General features: G+C 41.1%; 2 protein-coding genes across 4 annotated transcripts in view; one reads left to right on the top strand and one right to left on the bottom strand.

Moving 5' to 3' along the window:
* Window positions 1-19,980, bottom strand: part of LRRC31 (leucine rich repeat containing 31) — a 54,542-nt gene that overhangs the window by 21,305 nt on the left and 13,257 nt on the right. The window lies entirely within an intron of this gene.
* On the top strand, window positions 5,702-19,829 carry SAMD7 (sterile alpha motif domain containing 7). The gene is made up of 8 exons (XM_083847934.1): window positions 5,702-10,193; window positions 10,771-10,897; window positions 11,039-11,175; window positions 12,320-12,398; window positions 13,687-14,366; window positions 14,627-14,748; window positions 15,512-15,622; window positions 16,572-19,829. The coding sequence occupies exons 1-8, from the start codon at window positions 10,091-10,093 to the stop codon at window positions 16,842-16,844; spliced, it is 1,632 nt and encodes a 543-aa protein (XP_083704060.1). The 5' UTR covers window positions 5,702-10,090; the 3' UTR covers window positions 16,845-19,829.

Genomic DNA, 19,980 nt, shown 5'->3' with positions numbered 1-19,980 from the left:
TCCATAGATGACACAAGCATGGCAGAGGGCATCTTCCATTACCTCTGCTGTGTGTGCATGGCAATGGTAAGATAATTTTACCAACAGATTTGTTCTTTCAGTATCTGGTCAGTTTGAAAAATGTGACCAAAACGTCTCAGTTCTCTTTAGGACTATGGTAGTCAAACAAAAAATCAGGTCTTCTATGGTTGTAAAACCAGACCTTTCCAACCATTTTGATTCAGGGACACACAAAAAAATAAAAAAATAAAAAATCTCCTTTCAACAATGTTTGATCAATTTAGATTTCAAAGGAACTTAATGGTTTGCCACATCTCATTCATTCCTTAGACTCAGCCATTGGCTTTTCGAATTGAGATCAGCCATGGAAAGTAAAATTCATTAGCTTCAGTTTTGTCCCTGTTTGGGTCAAGTTCTCACTTACAAATGCCAATATTTCCACTGGGAATGACAGCTACTCTCCACCTACTAATCCACGTACTCTCTCCAAAATTCTCTCAAGAGCTTTGGTAAATAAAATGCTTTTCCATTGAACAGCCGTCATGCTACATCAATCTTGTTATGACCTGTCACCTTTCCACTTTCCATTTGCTCATCTTGTCCATATGTATTTCGGACGGGTGGGCACTTCTCTCCCCAGTGTCCTACAACTCAGCAAGGACCTAGAGCCCCTACCACCCTTCAGCCAAAGGGCTGAACTCCCAAGCAGTGTTACAGCTTAAAGGAATCCTGCACACCCAGATGTCAGATGATTACCGTGGCACTCCAACACACAGCTTTGCCCCTTCCCTTCTCTGGTTATTTTTCAGTTTCTTGTGAGTGGACCCAAAGGCAGGATCCCACGTGTTTCTAAGCCAACAACATCACCATAGAGTCTAGTTATTGTTTCTAATCCCAGAATTATAGGATACAGCTTCTTGTTCAAAATCAAACTTGGGATTTCCAGCCTAGCTGTCTCAGATTTCCCGATCAGACCACATTGTTCCTTACCTACCCTGCCATAAATACAGGTACCTCAGCTGTGAACACTCTTCTAGTTTAAAACTTTTTTGGGAAATATAGAAAAAACGTGAGGTTTAGCTAAAGAATTTCATGTTTCTGAACACAGATTTCAATTTGGAAAAGGGCGATCGGTGATAAAGATGCCATTTGCCAAGTTCTGCGTCAGTCCAGCTCATTTCATTACACAGAAGTTAGGCTCCACTGAAATGTATCTTGCTTCAGTGAACTTCATAAAGAGAAGAAATAAGGATTATCACTCTTCCAGAGATTCCTCACTTATGACAGACAGTGTTTGGAAACTGTGGATTAAAACCTGCCTAGACTCTAGTTTAGCAGGTTCTCTGTTTATACAAATCCATTCCATTGTTGCATTTTGGTAAACAACAGTTCTTGAACTGGTAATAAAATTGTCTAATATCATTATCTGCCTTCTATTTTTGAAGACCAAAGCTATACATTCCACCGGCTGAGACGTGTCCATTGCTGATTTTATAAAAAGGGGAGCAAGTAACGTTCTGACTCAGATCAGTGCTGACAAAATACCTGGTGACAACAGTAAGACTAGAGCTACTACAATCCTAGTGTATGCTGACCTTTTCTGGCACTTCAGGAATTGTGAAATATGTGGCAGCAGTGGCTGTTTCTTCTGAAGCGAATTGAGAAGGGGTCTCCTCATTCTTAATTCAGCTTCAGAATAGCAAAACTGCCAAAATCTGATGTTTTTTGGTAGTGTTCTTCCAACTCTTCATGTTCTATGATGAAGTGATGCTGTCTTGGCGCATCCTATACTGGAAGGCTCAATCCTATACTGGAGGGTGCATCCTATACTGGAAGGCTGTTTTGGGACTTCTGCACTGCTTGCCACAGAGGTAACCCCAGGCACTATATCTGGGTAAGAGTGTACAGAAGAAGGTGTGACTCCAGCTCCATCTTTTGCATTAGAATTTATCTAGTGTCAGTAGCTCAGGCTACAAACACCAGACGCTGGATGGGAGCTGTCAGGCTACAGAAACACCTACCGATAGATTCATCAGTGCAAAGGGGATAACGTGCACTACGCTGCCCTAAATCATCTTAGCTAACAGTGACACTAATTGACAGACCGAGGCCTAGGCCAAGTCGATACAGTCCACATTACTTTGTTCTGCTCAGAACTCATCTTCTACCTCCCCCTCTCTCTTGCTTCATTGCTGCTCTACCACTTTTCCTGTTGGTGAAGATGACCAGCAAAAACAGGACCACGGAGACAAACAGACCACTGCACGACTCAGAAATATACCCCAATGTCTGTGAAATCCAGCCAAGAACAACTAGATCTTCTCTGGAAAGGGGCCAATAAAGCATCTTTATGAACTGCGGTTTTCACACGTCGCTACAGCATACAGCAGTCCTGCTCCTGTGCCAAAAATCAAAGACGGGATGCCGGGGGGCTTGAGAAGTAGTGTTCTCTCTCCAAACTTCCCTCATTAGGTAAAATAGAAAAAAAATATATGCATCCCTATTACATTGGTTTTGTTTGTACCACAGGAAGTATTTTTTCCTAATATTAAACCTTCCTAGTTTTCCTGAAATGTGATTCACATGGCTTAACACACCTGATGAAATATAGATTAAGAGCAAAGTATTGCATCAGCATATGTTTGGGCAACCCAGTATCTCAGAAAGCATTTGGTTCATCCTCACCCGGACAATCTTTAAACATCCCAGCAAAGGAGCTATTTTCAAGACCGTTTTTACTCATTACATGTCAAGTCACAAGCAAATTATTCTCAGGTTATTTAAAAAACACTAGCATTGGATTTTTAAAAAAATAACAATTCTGGGTATGATTTTCTTCTTAATTAAGAAGGTTCAGAAAGCAACAATATAGCCGCGGTAGCATCAACAACAAAAATACTTAGAGTCACCATTGCTATATTTTTTTTATGCTATCTAATGTAGGATTTCTGTGTGTTTTGCATTACGTTACAAAAAGGTAGCTTGTTTTCTGTAAGGTCATGCTGAACTATAGCAGAATTACAGCCCTTTGTTAATGTTAATGCTTCTCCGGGAGCAATTTTCATAAGGAATTTTCTCCAGGCTTAGGCATTGTGTTAGCATTTGATAGGACTTGGGGCATTTTTTTGACGTTGCAGCAAGCATTTGATGAACTTTAGGTGTGTGAACAAGGGATTAACAAACAGTAACTCTGACGTCCCATCAGGTGACATGGATATTAGCAGAAACTAACCACACCCTGCCATTTTAAAATTTGCCACTTACCAGGCGTTCGTTCAGAGTGTTAACCCACCGACAGTGAGAATTAAAGAGTAAATTGCCAGCTTGAGCAGTATAACCATCTGATCCCTGTGTTAGCCTCACAATATGCTTAACGGGATTTCCATCTTCTAGTTCCCCCCAATCCAATCGGATACGCAGTCCCGGAGTAAGGCAGTTCTGGGGGGAACGCTTGCCAACTGCCAGAAGTACGCCGGTTCCGAAAATCAGCGCAAAGAGGTAACACGATGCACCAGAGCTAGGCACTTCTCAGCCTTCTCTCCTATTTCTTTTCGGAGCAGGAAGATTTTAAGTGAACGCATCAAGCATCTTAAAAGCTAACAACGGCTTAGCAGGTTAAATGTGAAATAGGTTTATCAGATCACTGCAGTGCTCTTCTTGTAATTATGTTTTTACAGCCTGGTTAGAGGATGCTATTGGAGAAGGGCTTGTGATGTCAGAGTGGGTAGGGCTTAGAAGCAGGGATGAGGGCTAATCAAGATAAATTCAATTTGTATTTAAAGTAAAGTCAGCGTTAGTTAAGGCAGTTTTTGACATGTTAATCTTGATGTGTTTTAAAAGCTGCCAATCACATTACTGAGGCAGCTCGAAAGGAAGACTTCTAGTGAAGGCACACACTCTCGGATGTTCATGGTGTCATCATTTTTCTCAGAACTAAGGCCTTCACAATAGACGTAAGTATACAAGATAAAACTAAACAGTGCTAATTTTTTAATGCAAATGGCAATGCAACATCCGCTAAGCAAGAAGTGTATGATTTTTCACATTTTATAGGAAAGACTTACGATAGAAACTGCACAGATTGAACGAGCTTTCTTCACAGCATTTTCCTTTAAAAGCAGCACTGGGTTGAAAAGAGTAAAGTTAGGAGTAGGCAGGGGTGATATAGAAAAAGTAACGTATGTGATTAACTACGTGCCGGTTTCTCAGCAATATTTTATGTGTATTCTCATGGGTAAATAATCCTGCATATTCAGGTGGAAACTCTGTATTTGTTTTACAGCATAAACTTGATTGTTTTGGAAACTTTTAAAGATCTATTAGACAAACGGAAGGTTTTATTGTGGGAAGGGTTTTCATTGCAAAGGCAGTATTTTGCAAGAAAATTGGATACAGATTGAGTCACTTAATGTACATAAACCAATGTTTCACTGTCTTCTGTCACAAAATGTTCTTAAAAGATAATTGGCTGTTAATGTGTAGAGCTGTATCTTTGTGCTAATTTATCCTTTTTCAATACTATAGATAAAAATCAGTATTTTGCAGGTATTTCCTAGAGCAGTGGATTTTCTAAATCAGTGTGCAATCAGAATGAATCAAGGCTATCATCATACACATTTGTCTGGTTTATTCTGATATACATTTATTAGATTTGCCTAATTAAAGTTTTGCTCCTATGCATAGTCACTGTAACAAACCCCAGTGATAACAGCTTTGTAGAACACCAGCATATGCAGTGTGATATATTTTGTAAAAATAACATTATGCTGTAAGAGTTCCTTACGTCTTGTTATTATCGGAATACGTGGGTGGAATTAACTATAGACCGAGAACGGCTTGGGCACTATTATATTGCCTTCTAAGCTGAAATTTCAAGCTGCTCAGTTACAGAATACGTGAATTTCCCCCCTCCCCCAAGCTCCAAAGATAGGGAAAGAGTGAGAGAGACAATCCTGACTCAAGTAGTTTTATTGTGGTCTGATCCTACAAACTGTGGAACAGAAAACATTCAGTCTGTTGAAGATGCTGACTTTTGAGTCTGTGTACAGGATCTAGTCTGCAATTTCACGTTACTCTTGTAAAGGGTAAAAGGTTGTATTAAAACTCATAATTTTCTATATGAATGTGGAAAATAACGATGGTTTTAGTATCTGGTATTTGACTTGCATATATTTAAATATACCTGCAAATACTTTTTAAAATCAGTTCATGTTCTCTTTTGATTTATAATGAAGAAAAGTAGCCTGAAAAGATTAATAATACAAAAAAAAAAAAAAAAAGTACCGTCTTGTTTTATCTTAGTGGTCTAAGACACACCAAATGCAGTTTTCTACGTTTTTATCAAAGAACTTTGGGAAGTCTGAAGGATACTGGTGCTATTCTAACTCAAGAGGAAAGGTACTGAGGATCTGGTACAGGTTTTCAAGATTTAAACTCTTAGTTAGACGGTGGAAATCAAAAAGTTGTTAAATATAAATAGTTTTAAAGAGCCTTCCTGAAACCTTGTTGTCTTTCCACTGCCTGGTTTCTTTTGGGACTGGCAGTGTTGTCATTTGCACTAGTATTTCAGGTTAAAGCAAGGCAAGAATCCCACTATAATTCAACTGCATTACATTTGAAAATACCTGCCTTGTTCTCTAATCATCAGAAAGTTTTCCATCCCAAGTCTTGCACCTAGAAATAAGAAATGACAAAAGCCTTCTTTATGCTTTAAAGGTAAAAATGATCTTAAAGTAAAAAATACAGTTTGCTTTTTAACTGATCTCACTTATGCCATGTTTTGCAATCTTTCAACTTCAAAAAGAATAAAAGACAACATGATAATGTTTCAATAAAAAGACAAATGTCATTGCCAGTTATGAAATAAGTCCACAGCGAAAACAAATTGCATCATGCTTTTCTCTCTGCATATAATCCACGTAATGCAGAGACCCATCCCTCATACACAGATTGCCACGTACCAGTTTGTCAGGAGACAAGGGTCGGTGCACCGTGTTACACATAGATGCACGCATACACACACTTGCTCTGCTACCACCGCTATTTTCATTAGCTCTTGTTTAGTTATTTTCCTATGTTTTTAGCAAGCATAGTTATAGCATTTTGTGTGCACGCTTAAGCTTCCGCTCAGCAGGAGCCTTTGGGTGCTGCCACGAATGCAAATGCACGTCATTAGCACCGTGCTTCTGCAGGACCCAGCACCCTGGTTCCAGCCTGGAGCTCAGAGAGGTGCAAAGCAGAACCCCCCCCCTCTGCTGCTCACCGTCCTGTATCCGTACCGCTCCCGTGCCACGTCAAATGGCAGAAGCGCTGCTGCTTTTCCCTCCACCATCTGCCCGCCTCACCTGCTCAGGGCTCTTGCTGTGCACGTGTGCTCAGCACAAAGCCTCTCCGCCATCCGTTTCAGTCGGTAAAGCTGATGGTGTCTCGGTAGCAGACAGGAACACCACCTTACCTTTTCCCCACGCATTTCAGTGGGAACAAGACGAACTCCTATTGTCAGCCTTCGTACCCAAAGGACTGAATTTACTGGTACTAGGCCTCGATTTCTTCCCTAAACCAACATGCTTAAAAGAACTTTGACTTGCTGCTTGATGTCTTAACAAATAGCTAGCTCCAAAATCCACGTCTTCATTTCAGTGTAAAGGCTTGCAATGCAAACTTTACTGGATGACACACACGGTATAAATATAGTTATTTTCCTTTCTTTAGGGAATGTATCGTTCTCAATCCAGTTTTAGGATTACACTCTAATCTCAGTCTCTGAGCAGTCTGTGCCCACGTATCTAGGATTAGAATTCAGCCCTACAACTTCTCCAGTGGTACCTTACCCCAATTAAGATGACGTATTTCACGATCCTGTAGAACGTAACATTGGTATAACAACTTTCTTGTTTTCCAAAAGTAACTTATTTTACTGGTTGTGGGTTCTTGAATAAGTACAACTTCAGCACTAGCATAGTTTAAAGGTAGGAATGCTTGATATGACAGTTAATAACACTAGAGCATTAATAATTTATTTTTTTTTTCAACCAGAATCTGATTTCTCAAGTAATCAGGACAGCTTTTTCTAAGAAGGGAGGCAATGGGGATGAAAATGATACTATGCGTGGGTTGCTTCAATTATTTCACTCGTAAGCTTGGATACATGCTTATATGTTTAAGTGATTTCTCTGACATAAATTTACATGAAAGTTTTCAACAATACCCAGCTTCCTTCAAGAGTCCACAGATCCGTTCATTGCAAAGGTATACCAAAAATTGCTTTTTAAAAATGCTAATTATATGCATTTGATGTATATGAAAGCAGTATTAACCAATGAAATCTTAATGCATTTAACTAAAAAAAAAATAAGCCTTACAATAAATCTGTACTATACATAAGATGGTATTATAATATGGACACAAAACTGCTACAGACATTTTGAAAGCACATAGAGGATGATTAGATTTCCAAACGCTTCTGGTTCATGAAGTTCGTGTCTTGCCACTTCTTGTCTAATAAACTGAGACAGAATTAGTACTGGGTGAGTGGTTCTGCCTGCTGCCAAGAAGGGTTTGCTAAGGGTAAGACTCTAAAGGTAGAGATTAACTTGTCTTCATCCCTGTAATGTGCTGTACAGCCAGGATTTGTGCAATAGGATCAGAGAAGAGCCATATATGAATGCAACACTGGACAGCTGGTGTGTATGAATTTATATGAACTCGGCAACCGGATTTTGAGCTACTCTTAAATCCCAGCTAATATATGTATCAGAAGTATACTTTCCCTGTTCTCTCCTCAGAGATTTTTTTTTTTTGCTGACGTTGCTTTCTAATATGCTAGTTATTATGAAAATAGTAGGAGCCGTAAGTACCCTAATTTTGACCTGCCAGTCAGAGCCCCAGCTAAGTAACTCAAGAAGGTGTTTTTCCAAATGGGTGTAACATAAATTAGCGAAGTTCAGTATCTCCTCCTGACACAAGGTTATATACTAGCCTTAATATCAGGTTGTTGAGATAAGTATGTATCCTACCACATCAACTCAATACTTCCCTGAACAGGAAAGGCAGGGAATTTAGCAAGTAATTTAATACGGATAACATATACATACAAAATGTGGCCTTTACATAAAATTTGCACCATACAGGTATTCTGACATTCAGCTTAGGAAAGCAGATTAGTTTCAGTGGAAATAGCATCCTGAAAACTTTTACCAGAAATACCAGAGTTATTTTTAATACATCTGAGAAGAAATCCAAGATAAATTAGATAGGATTGACTGGCACAACAGAAAACAAGACAAAACAGAACGGCTTCATGGAGCAACTCCAGTGAAAACCTCATTAAGGAATCAAACCCTCCTTTTGGCTCACGATGATTCAAAAACTGGGTCAGTGGAAGCAGTAAGCTACAGATTTAGTGGAAGATAAACTTTTAAGTTACATTATTCCATGACTTCTCAATATAGTATCTATTCCATATCAAACCAACAGACCACCTAGTCTGCCTCTGCAAGGATAAGTTGCTGATGTCATGAACGTTGCCTCAAGTGATGCTCTCTGAATCTTGGTTGGCATATCTTTAGTCATCCAATAGATCATAATCTATCAAAACATATGGATCAACTCCTCTGTGGATGCTGCTGTATACGGAATGGAACCCTTTTTTCAGTGAAAATGCCAGCATTCAAGAGACAACCTCACTTTTTAAAAAGAAAGAATTAAAAAAAAGGTTTTAGATAGTCTCTGCTCCAGCTCTGAAAGGAAACACAGACTGTCACCAGTGTAACATGCTTCACATCCACGCAAAATGCAGACTCTACAGAAAATATTATTGTGATACTGGTGCTAATGGTTTCTAACCAGTTACTGTCGCTTGGTTGTTGGTCAAAACAGGCAGGGTATATTTGATCCTACATGAAGGTGGTGGTCTTGGGTCAGAATAGATGGGTCCTTTCCCAGCAGGTTTTCCATGATTCCACACTTTAAAAGTTGCATCACATAATTTTAGTCACAGGTGTGATTTTACGGAAAGAAGGAAGGGGCTTTTACTACGACAGCAAAAGTATAGGAGTTCTAGGTAGGCCTGATAAACAAAAGCATCTTGCAATTCTATGTTTTTTCCCCCCTCGCACAGGGACAGCTTCCCCAAAAACAAATATGTTCCCCACTGTGAACAGAGCAGGGAATTGAAGCAAAATTGAATTGAAGCAATTTCCTAAAATGATAAAGTGGTACAGCATTTCAGTCATCTGACAGAAGAAACTTTATCGGTGTTAACATTAACTTTGATTTTTTTTTTCTTTCCTGATTTACTAAAATAAAATGATAAAAACCTCCCAGTTTTTTCCATGGCCCTTTGCTGGTTGCTTTGCACCTTCATATTCTCTAGTCAGGTGCACCAGGCTGTGTAGAAGTTAGAATGAAGTTTACAATTTCAGCTTTGTTTTCTAGAGCATTTAGTACAGCCCACTCATCTATGAACAGAAACCACCCAGATGGCTCACTGGACCAATATGGTACGGCAAATATCATCTTTGCAGTTGCCACCTATTTTTTGAGCTGCTGCACAGTTTAGTTCTGCACTAAAACGCTTTAGTACTGAGCTTTAGTATGCTTTAGCAGCTCAGAAGCACTTTGGCAGCTCAAATGCTCTTCATGAGGCACCCAGCATCCTAAACCGCTTTAAGTCTAAAGTATCCTTAAAAAAAAGGAGGGGGAGGTGGGGGGCAAATGGAAACATGTCTAGCCACACACATTCATCATATCACTGTGTCAGGAACGATGGAGATAGTGCTGTTCCTCTTGGATTTGATAGGGTTGTCTGATTGCAGAAAGACCACAATCTTCGCCAACACAGAATCGAACATTTACAGCATTCAGAACCGTAAAGAACACCACCAGACCAGGCTGCTCCAAACCCCATCCAGCCTGGTCTTAAACACTTCCAGGGGTGGGACAACTTGTATAAAACCTACTGTTTCTTATAGGGATGGGACAACTTGTATAAAACCTACTGTTTCTTGTATTGTTGAATGTCTTACTCCTTTCTTTGGGCCTGCTGATTCAGTTCTTCCCACTGGAAAAACCATTGCTATCTCCTTACAGCATGACTCCTCGGGATCACATGAGAAAGATGTCTATCCTGGGGGAGCAAGGAGCTCTCGAAGAAAAGCACTTGTACCGGTTAGCAAGTGGCATGGCAGCAGGAGGTGAGCAGAAAGAAACCTTACAGCATGCCTGTTTGTAGGATTGCTAATCTCAAGAAACAGCCAGCAACAGGTTTAATGCCTTTAAAAAGGTATCTCAAATTTCTCTTAGGAATAGTTGGGAAAGCATATCTCTATTAAGGTAATTAAAAGTTAACATGGGGAATTCCTGGCATTCGGAAGCTGACCAAGAAATGCTAAGCATCTGGAAGAGGAGTCAAGGCCACGGAGGAGCTCAGCAACAGAAGCCGTAGCTGGACACTGTGAGGTTCTGGCTCACAACTGCAGGCTCTTCTTTCTAGAGCTGCCCTCTCACAAGGCAGGTCCCAGCAAGTAAGATTTCTTTCAAAGAAAAATTGTATTAGAAACGAAAACTCTCTCAAACAGAGAACTTCACATTCATGGCTATGCTCTTCTAGTTTAATAGTGATATAAGAGTTATTGCTGATTGCAAATTGTCCTTTTATACACTTGACTGTGCACATCCTGTTTATTTTTACTGCATTTTGATTGTATAAAACCGCATTATTTAAGCAAAGCAGTTAAGGTGGCAGTGGAAACTCTGTATGCTTTGTGTCAGAACTGCGGCAGCGACAGGAGATGCTCATGAGGAACCAGCTGATGGCAGTAAACCCCCCGCTAATGGGCACCGGCCAGCAGAGAATGCAGGCGATTTCCTCCCAGTTCGAGCCTCGACTGGTGGACAGGTATTTTGCATCACTGCTCTACTGTAATACTGCAATTAAAGAATAAACGTTCATGTGCTGTCCTTGAGTATATAAAAACCTTGTATTATTATTAACCGAACAGTGTCCTTTCCATCTCTGAACGTATGTTTTTTCTCGCAGAGATTTGTTACCTTCAACCGAAATGATGGCATCAGCTGACCCGAGACAAATTCATATGGCATCCCACCTCGGGCCCACAGTCCCACAGCACACAAACATGCCAAACATATTGGCCAACCGTGTTTATCCAGGACCAGGTAATGAAGCATTGTCTGTATCCTGAAAAGCGATAGCATGCAACTGAGAAAACAAATGGCACCTATTTGTTTTTTTCCCCCCATTGGTTTCTCAGCAGTATCTACAAACCTAATTTATTTTCTTTGGTAAAATAATCTCACTAAAAGGAGACAGTCTCCTACAAGGGATTCTAAACTGTGCCAGTTTAGGTCTTAAACACCAATTTTAACTTCTGTTGAATACACTGATTTCCAAACCACTCGCATCTTTATGTTCTCTTTGTTTTTTTGTTTCCCAGACATTCCCACATCTAAACAGAAGGCTGCAGCTAAACAAATGAGTCCAATCAACAACATTTTTTTTTGCTACATTTAACTCATGCTCATGTATCAGTATTAGCTGTTTTAAAAGACTACTTTATTGATCATATTCACAGTACCAGATGCCATTTTATCTCTCAACAGATTACACTTTTTTTAAAAAGACTTGTTGGTTGTCCTGATTGGAGACCCAAAATTACAGGGCACAGCTCTAAGGGAAGGCTGGATACCACAGCATGGCAGCAGAACTGTGGTACACACATCATGCTGCAAATATACTCACACGAGTTTATTTATAATCAATTTATACATCACTATATACTTTATACTTATGGTTCCTTCTTTGACCAGAGGACACAGACTCCAGATTCTGCATAGATCCATAATCAGAATTTCTGGCTTCAGATTTTTCCCCCTAAACGTGGATCTCAAACAAGAGATTACCTCAAGAGGATATGCCTTTTAAAATAACACGACATCTAGGCTGAAAATAGTCTTTAAGGAGCAGGTTTGCTTTGCTTAACTGGTGGCTATTGTTTTCTGAGCAGCTGTAACTACTTCAAAGACCTAAGTCACCAAATAACCCAACCCTGCTATCTCCTTTATGGATAACAGCAGGTGCACCTAAAGACACATCCGATTCTAGACTTCGTGTTTCTTCTACATATTCCCACTGAAGTAATGAACACAAGTAGCATTTAACCTGGAGTCATACCAGCTTCCTGGAGCAGCACACAGTTCAAGCCTTAAGAAGCTTTTTGAAGTGCCTTTGCATTGCTCTGGGGTTTGTGCATTTGCTTGAGGAAACAAATGTAAGATTTTTTTTTTTTCCTTTCCCTTTAAGGATATAGCTTTCTCCAACCAGAATCCATGGAGGCTGTGGCCAGAAGGCAGGAACTGGTTCAAAAGCAAAATATTGCCAGGTAATTGAGAGTAAGCTTTGCTCTGAGGTGCAGGCCAGGATTAGGGCAGCAAAGGCAGATGGAAGTGATGAAGTAACAGACACTGCTGATTTTTTTTTATTAGGAGTGATTGAGATAATTTTTCAAACCACCCAGAGAAGCAGAGGGCCCTCTCATCTCTGAGGGTCCGAGACTGTTGAACTTTCTGCTTGCCCCTATTTTGCTTTTAGCCTTAAAATGATGTAGGGAAAAGAAACAAACCTCTCAGCTTGGTTAAAGAAATAAACATGCTACAAATTGCAGACCCAGCCCTTGAGCTCTGGATCCAAACACCCTAAAGTTACAAAAAGTTAAAAACAAATTCAAACTTTACAGCTGTGTGCTATCACACGCAGTACTTTAAGCCTCCACAGCTGGGCCCTGGGGATGATTAGCCATGTCTCCACCCCACTAAGGGCAGACAGTTTTCCCAGTTTAACCAAACAATGCGAATGTCAGGGTTACTATAGAGAGCCTGGCTGGTTGTACCAGTTTCAGTGTAATCAGTAGCTGGTGAAGTAGTCGCTAATGCCCTCCCTCACAGCCATGCCATTTCCATAGAGAAACTCTGACCCCAACTATAGCTGCGCTGGGATTCAGCACAGCACCGAGCTGCGGCATCACTTGCATAGTGAGATTAAGAGCAAAGAACTGATAAATTTTGATTAGGCATCTCAAGAGAACTATGACAGAAGTGTTTTAAGCTCTTCAGTAAGCCAGTCTTGATTGCTGAACTCGTCCAAGCGCAAGACTTGCATCAACAATGTGCTTCACATAACTGCTGCCACACAGTACAAACCCCAAGAAAGACAAGGAAAATAGCTAGGCACAAATAGTGCCAGCCTACATACCCTTGGCCGTATCAGCACCACCGCTGCCTGTTCAGGTCCTTCCCTCAGCCCACCAAACCCAAGAAACCCCCAAAGTGAACAAGCTCAGCCTAAATCCCCAAGACAAACTCTTACCCAGCTCTCAAGCCAGTCCTAGAAACTTCCCCCTGCTTTCCGCCCCCAACTCTCCCACTTCCTCTGGCTTTGATAACCAGGTGTTATCAAACAACCTCCTGCACCCCTGCAGCTGTGCTGGGCCCAAATGGGCCCAAATCCTTGTTCTTGAAGGGCCTCTGCCCCTTACCAAGGTCCCGTGATCCCCCCTACTCTAGGCCGCCAGAGGAGCAGGCCGCCCTATCAAATCTAACATGAAAAAAAAATAAAAGAGGTGATAAAAGATCAGAGCTGCCCTGACTGCTCGTGCTCTGTGTGTCTCTTAGGATGGAAATGGAGATGAGTGCTATTTTTCAGCAAAAAGAAATGGAGAAAGCTCATCGGAAAGGGCTGCTGGGCCTGGAAGCACCTTTCCTTTACCACGGGATGCCAGCCAGCCCCATTGCTTTCCGCGGCAGGCACAGACTACCTGAAGGCCACCTTCCCAGTGACTTATACGTTCATCGTACCACTCTCGATGAAATTCACGGCAACACTATGCTCATGGCAGCCAGCCCATACCCTCCAGTCGGCACTTTGCAGAGGGAGAGGGGCCGCCGACCAGGAAGAAGAGCTGGAAATCCCAAAACCGCAGACTGTGGTGCCAATGGCACGAAGAACCAAGCCGAAGACAAAACTGCAGACCTTGCTTCCACCGCAGTGGATGATGAGAAAGAGGACAAGAAAGAAGCTGAGGTGGAGACACCAAACAAACACGAACAAAGCAAAAATCAGACCGAGCCATCTGCAGTTGCCAAAAACTGCAAAGAGTTTGAACAAGACCTGAGGAAAAACTGTGCTGCTCACGAAATTTCTGCTGAAAGCAACAGCTGCAGCAACACAAATGAGAAGGAATCTAATAGCTCTTGTGCTGCGTTTGACGACAAGTACATGTACCCTTCTGCTATCCCGTTCTCAGCGCTACCGTATGGATTTCCAGTGCCCAGCAACCCATTGCTAACTCCAGGTTTGTCAAGTCTCCAGGCTGCAGTTAAAAATGGCATATTGATATTCATTATCGTTAATGACTTGCTCTCTTGTTTCTTCCCTTTGTTTTAAGCAAAATTTTGGTACAACAGAGTCATGGCAACTAAACGTAGAATTCATATGCAGTGCTGTTAAAATCTGGGGCTCTGGATAAGTGTACAAATTCTTATGTTAACAGTCTTTTCCAACTGATTTGCCAGCAGAGTCCTACAAACGTAACATTTGTGTTTCTTCTTACAGGAGCACATGGCCTGATCCTGAATGGAGAAGACATTTCTACCATCGAAGACATTCGCAAGTGGACTGTTGATGATGTATACAACTTCATCGGTAGCCTCCCAGGCTGTTCAGATTATGCCCAGGTGATTACAAACATACATCACATTCACAGTCACATTTTAAGGTCTTTAGGATCATCTAGATTTAAAGGTTGTCGAACAAATATGTTAGAGGTTAACTAGTTGTCCCAAAGTTGTAAATGTAGTAGTATCCCATGCTCTGAGAGGTCGCATGCAGTTCTGTTCGCATGCTGCTATCTGCAGTCACTGCTCATGACACATACTAACAGCAGCAAAACAATATTATAAAAAAGTATCTTATTTTTTTTCTTTCTACATACCCTGCACAATTTTTAAAGCACTTCTACGTTCTTGGATATTGGTTTAGCCCACCTACCCCCCTGAGCTCTTATGAGTGTCAATGCATTTAAAAAAGTGAAATATCATGAGAAATGCAAGCAAAGAGGTTGAAATTGTGTATGCTCCTGGGAAAGATCTAATAAGATGAACACTCCTCTTTCATTGAGAGCAGGCTGCTCAAGTTTCCTAAAACAAAACAACCAACAAAACAACCCAAATGAAACAAACAAACAAAAACCTCACTAAGTAACATGGAAAGATGACAAAGTTCCCCAGAAGAACAAGTAGGTTTGCTACAGGCAAATGTGCAGATATCTGTACATCTGAACAAATGGCCTCACAGTGCAGTTAAGAGATAACTATGAAGATAAAACACTACAATTATTTCCGCCTTTTGTTGTCTATGCCTCAGGATTAAGCATAAAAAAAAACAAACAGTGAAGTCTGCTTTATCACCCCATGATGTTATTTTCTTGTTTCATGTAAGATATTCAAAGACCACGCTATTGATGGAGAAACCCTCCCGCTGCTAACAGAGGAACATCTCCTGGATACGATGGGATTAAAACTCGGACCAGCACTAAAAATCCGCTCTCAGGTATGATCACCAAATGTACCAAAACCAGCAAGTCACAAAGATGTGAAGGAGTCAGAAGTTATCACGATAAAATTTTTCCAAACAATACACGTTTTTTCTCACTGATAAGGTAATTACCGTAATATTGGGGTAAAAAAAAATGCCTCCAGCGTAGTTTGCGTTCGCTTCCCTGCATGTACCAACAGCATGCAGGGAGACACTGGAGGTGGAGGGGTTGTGAGGACCGACAGTTTGAGAGATGCTCGAAGTAGAGTGAGGATACAACTGAACTGGAGGCTAGGCTGAGGCTGGCAACGGAAAAGATATTTGATGGATTTATTCCATTGCACTCTTTTCCTTTCCCAGCTGGTAAGAAGTGTTCTGATACATACTTGCTTTTGCTCCAGCCTGGCCTTTAAAGATGCCAAGTGAATGTTTCTACAGCCTTTCTGGGAATATATTCTTACATGTTTCATTGACAGGCTGTCCCTTTACATTTAAAATTTTCTGTTCTTCATTTCATCCAGTAATATAAACTCTCTGTGTGTTTCTGTTGTCTACCTGTCTGTTTTCTTTAATCTCAAGCTCTCTGTCACTCTTCTCTTTTTAAAACCACCTTCCCAGCTCCTGGCTGGCAGTTTGCCTCCCCTCTGTCTCATGGGTGCCACAGTACCTAGAGAGCAAGAGCTGTCAGAGCCAGCACAATGAGCCATTTCCCAGGCAGGCTATGCTGAGCATTGCCAAGCTCCTTCCACAAGAAAAATGGAAAAAGGCCGAGCCTAGAAAAATATGAGAGAGAAAATGGAGGAGGTTTTTTTTCGCTTTTGCTAACCACTGATAAGATGGTTGGGATCTATACACCTTCCAGGCTTTGTCCCTGGCATTGCTACGTGACAGCCAGCCTCAACATTTAATGATGTTAACTCTACCTCAAGAAGCAGCTGCTGCAACTGTGTTTCTGTCTTTAAAGGTGTCTCGACGTCTGGGCAATGTGCTCTACATGATGAATCTTCCTTTGTCTGTGCCTCTGCCGTCTGCTCCAGGCAAACCGTCAGACCAGCCCTCCGACATAGCCTCCCCTCTTCGCTGCAACAGCAGTGGCGATGCATTGGATAGTCCCTGCTCGCAGGGTCCAGAAGCTTCAAAAACAGTGGAACAGATTGTTTCAGAGGGCAGGGAAAATCCGTGTGACACAGCTGGATCTCAGGCTGACTTCCAGATGATCACTTTTCAAAAAAGTTGAGTCCAGGGCATAAAACGTTATTACTGATATGGGAACCTTTAGTTACAGAGTGTTTGAGAGGATAGCTGCAGCCTGAAACCCCTGCATGACTGGGACTGAACGAAATAAGCCGCAAATGATGCATGAGGCAGTGTGGTATCTCAAAAGCATTTTAAAAATGCAACTACGTATTAGTGCAATTACTTTCAAGTGCAATTCATTGAAAAGAATATCAGTACAGCTAACAGATACATTTAAATTTTCATTAAAGTCTGGTGTCATCACTGACATTTGTCAGAGGCTCAGAGCACTCCGTACAGTTATGCAGGCTGCTGAAGAACTACAAGGAAAAGCTGCCGCTGCATAGCTGACTTCTGCTTCTGTTGAAGCAAAATTTACACAGAAAATGTATACAGTGGAATTTACATAGAATTTCATTGGGAGACTAAGGGATTGCCTGCTACAGAGAGAGAAATATACCCTAGACTCAGCAATTTGAGCTAATTCCATTCCCATTCTAGATCAAAGCCTTTCAAAGTGCCTGGGAAGGATGTAAGGGTATAGGCAGGGTACGCAGATTAAATCCTGGACATCAAAATAATGTGTGTAGCAGCCGTTTTAATTATTCTGAGGCATTCTTATTGCCAGGGCTGGAACCTGCTTTGCGTGACTGCATGGATGAGCTGAGTTTAGAGTGAAGCACAGGCAGACGTTGTCGTGAAGACCCGTCGCTGAGACAGCAACATCCCTGGAGGTGGCAGGTTGAAAGGCTCCCAGTTCCTGCCAGCCTCGCTCCCTGCAGCAGCACCCTTCACCTCTGCTCCCCTGGGCAGGCCACGGAAAGCCCTCAACCCAGCAGAGTACTCGGTGTTCTTCATATTGGAAGAGGTCACCAACTGTAGCCTGAAATCTATCTTTTCTCTGCAGAACTGTGTTTTCCCCTCACTTCTGCTACCTATGGCTACTTACCAATTATGCTGTCCAAACTTTGCAGCCTTGAGAGGAAGGGCAAGTATCTATGGCATTCTGTTTCTGAAGCAGCAGTCTTGCTTATAAAAGGAGTTATGCCTGATTCTGCTTTTGCTGAACACTGCCACTGACTCCAGTTATGGCAGTTCGGGGCTCTGTGTGTTAACCTCCAAATACTGTAAGCAGGGTTTACATTTTTAGGGTTAACTGATAAATCCCAGTAAGGCCTGATGGACAACTGTGAATGTTATGCAGCAAAATACTCCAAAGTTGCTGGCAGTAATCTTCTGTGATCTTGTGAAATTATTGGGACTCTTTCCATTAACACGAGAGTTTGGATTATGTCTTACACATCATGTGAGGGCATCTTTCACATAAGGAACTGTTTGCTGAATACTCAACAGTGTTAGAAAAAGCAAAATTATAACCTGAAACTGGAAAGCCTACACGTAATTCCATAAGGCTGTCTAAGAAGAGTACAATAGCATGATTAATCTTGGAATGGCTTTGCTTGGAATTAGTTTGCTGTTTGCTTTGTCTCAATGAGTTTCACAAAGTGTCAAGCTCTGTTCTCCCTATTAACTTTTCTCCATTTTTTCAAGGTTTTAAAACTTAGTAAGGCAGCTAGGAGAGTTTTATGTTGAACTTATTAATGAAAAATGTTTACTTTTCCAGATTCTGGATAAAACACAATTTTCAATGTAAAAATATCCTGTTTGTAATGCTTTTACTTGTTATTTTAATATGTAACTTCTTAGATTACTTGCATCAGAAGAAGAGTTTTACTTTTATAGTAATTTAATTGTTATGATTTCCCCCTTTTTTTTTAAGTAGATTCTTCATGAAACGTTGGTGAAAAAGAATATTTTTATATAGTGAAAGTATCAGGGACACCAATTTTGTTTAGCATCTAAAACAATTTCTAACTTTGTTGGTGGTGGTCGTTTTTGTAAAGTTGACTATCATATTGGCAATGCCACTTATCTAATTAAACACAATTAATGTACTGGTTTTCCAATGGCACCCTACCTCCTCACCGTCTTACTCTTCGTGAGACCTTCACCCTGAAAGAGGAATGCCAGATGCATTTTAAGGTCAAGTGTGCCACAAGATGTCGCTGCAAAGCTACGAGAGGTTAGCCAAATCCACCCCAAAGTGACACGCAGCACACTGGGGCTACAGGTGGCCTGTCAAGAGCAAGGATGTGAAGAAACTGAACTTGTTTTTCTGAAGTAGCAGCAGAGGAGCTTGACTTGAAATCCCATATGCCAGGGAAGAAAGCCTGAAATCTGGTTCTGAAGAGTGTGGCTATTTTTGTAAATGGTTCAGACGTGAACGGTTCCAAAAGCTGAGAAAGCCGGGATCCAAACTTTGCAGTCTGATGCCACTTCTGGAATTAAAAAAAAAAAAAGAAAAAGCAAAAAAGAAAAACATGAGATCCTTTGCACATACTGGGCTCTTCTTCCCAAAGCTACACGAGGAATGACTTCATGGCTTCCTGTACTGGGAGGAGATGCGTCAGAGCAGCTAAACTGCAACAAGGCCTGGACTGCACACTGTGCTAGAGGGAAATAGGAAGGAAAGGGATTTACCTAAACGGACATAATCTTTTCTATTTCTAATGAAGGAAGTATCACTAATAATGAAAGTTTCCTCTCTGACAAACACTTCAGAAAGAAAGAAAAGCAAAACAAAGGTTAAAATTAAAAATATATATATATAGAATCAGTAGACGGTCATACTTTCATTTTTGTTTTGTTTTCAGGTGTTATGTTTACACTGAAACATCGAGGCCTTGCTGATTCCCAGCATCTGCATGTGGTTTTCTGTTCTTCAGTGCTTATTCTAGCTGCAAATGGGTGTAGCTAGCAATCACAAGTAAGTAGCAGAGCTGGCAGAACTGCGATACTTGTTGATTTTCTGGTGGCTATACCTCCGCTGCACTTATTTTTTCTGCTATGTTATTTAAATCACATTGGAATGCAGATGATGTATTTTAATACATGCGGCATCATCAGAGGTGTTTCACTTAGCATCAGTTGTGTGTCAGGCTGTAACACCGATGCATTAACAGCTCTGCTGCATGGAGCTGCAGTCATCCAACCCTATCCAGAAGTAATTTTGATAAAAATTGCATAAAAGCAGACAGAAATCAAACCCAGTGGTTCGATACAATGAAGGATGTGTC

Source organism: Anser anser, assembly GCF_964211835.1.
Source record: "Anser anser genome assembly, chromosome: 9".
NCBI lineage: Eukaryota > Metazoa > Chordata > Aves > Anseriformes > Anatidae > Anser > Anser anser.
This window is presented reverse-complemented; position numbering and strand designations above follow the sequence as displayed.

Bases quoted from the DNA above. Each gene is read 5' to 3' on its own strand.
- SAMD7 (XM_083847934.1), top strand. From the start codon at position 10,091: ATGACTCCTCGGGATCACATGAGAAAGATGTCTATCCTGGGGGAGCAA. The intron at 12,399-13,686 runs GTAATTGAGAGT...TGTGTCTCTTAG, and splicing joins CAAAAGCAAAATATTGCCAG to GATGGAAATGGAGATGAGTG. The intron at 15,623-16,571 runs GTATGATCACCA...CTGTCTTTAAAG, and splicing joins CACTAAAAATCCGCTCTCAG to GTGTCTCGACGTCTGGGCAA.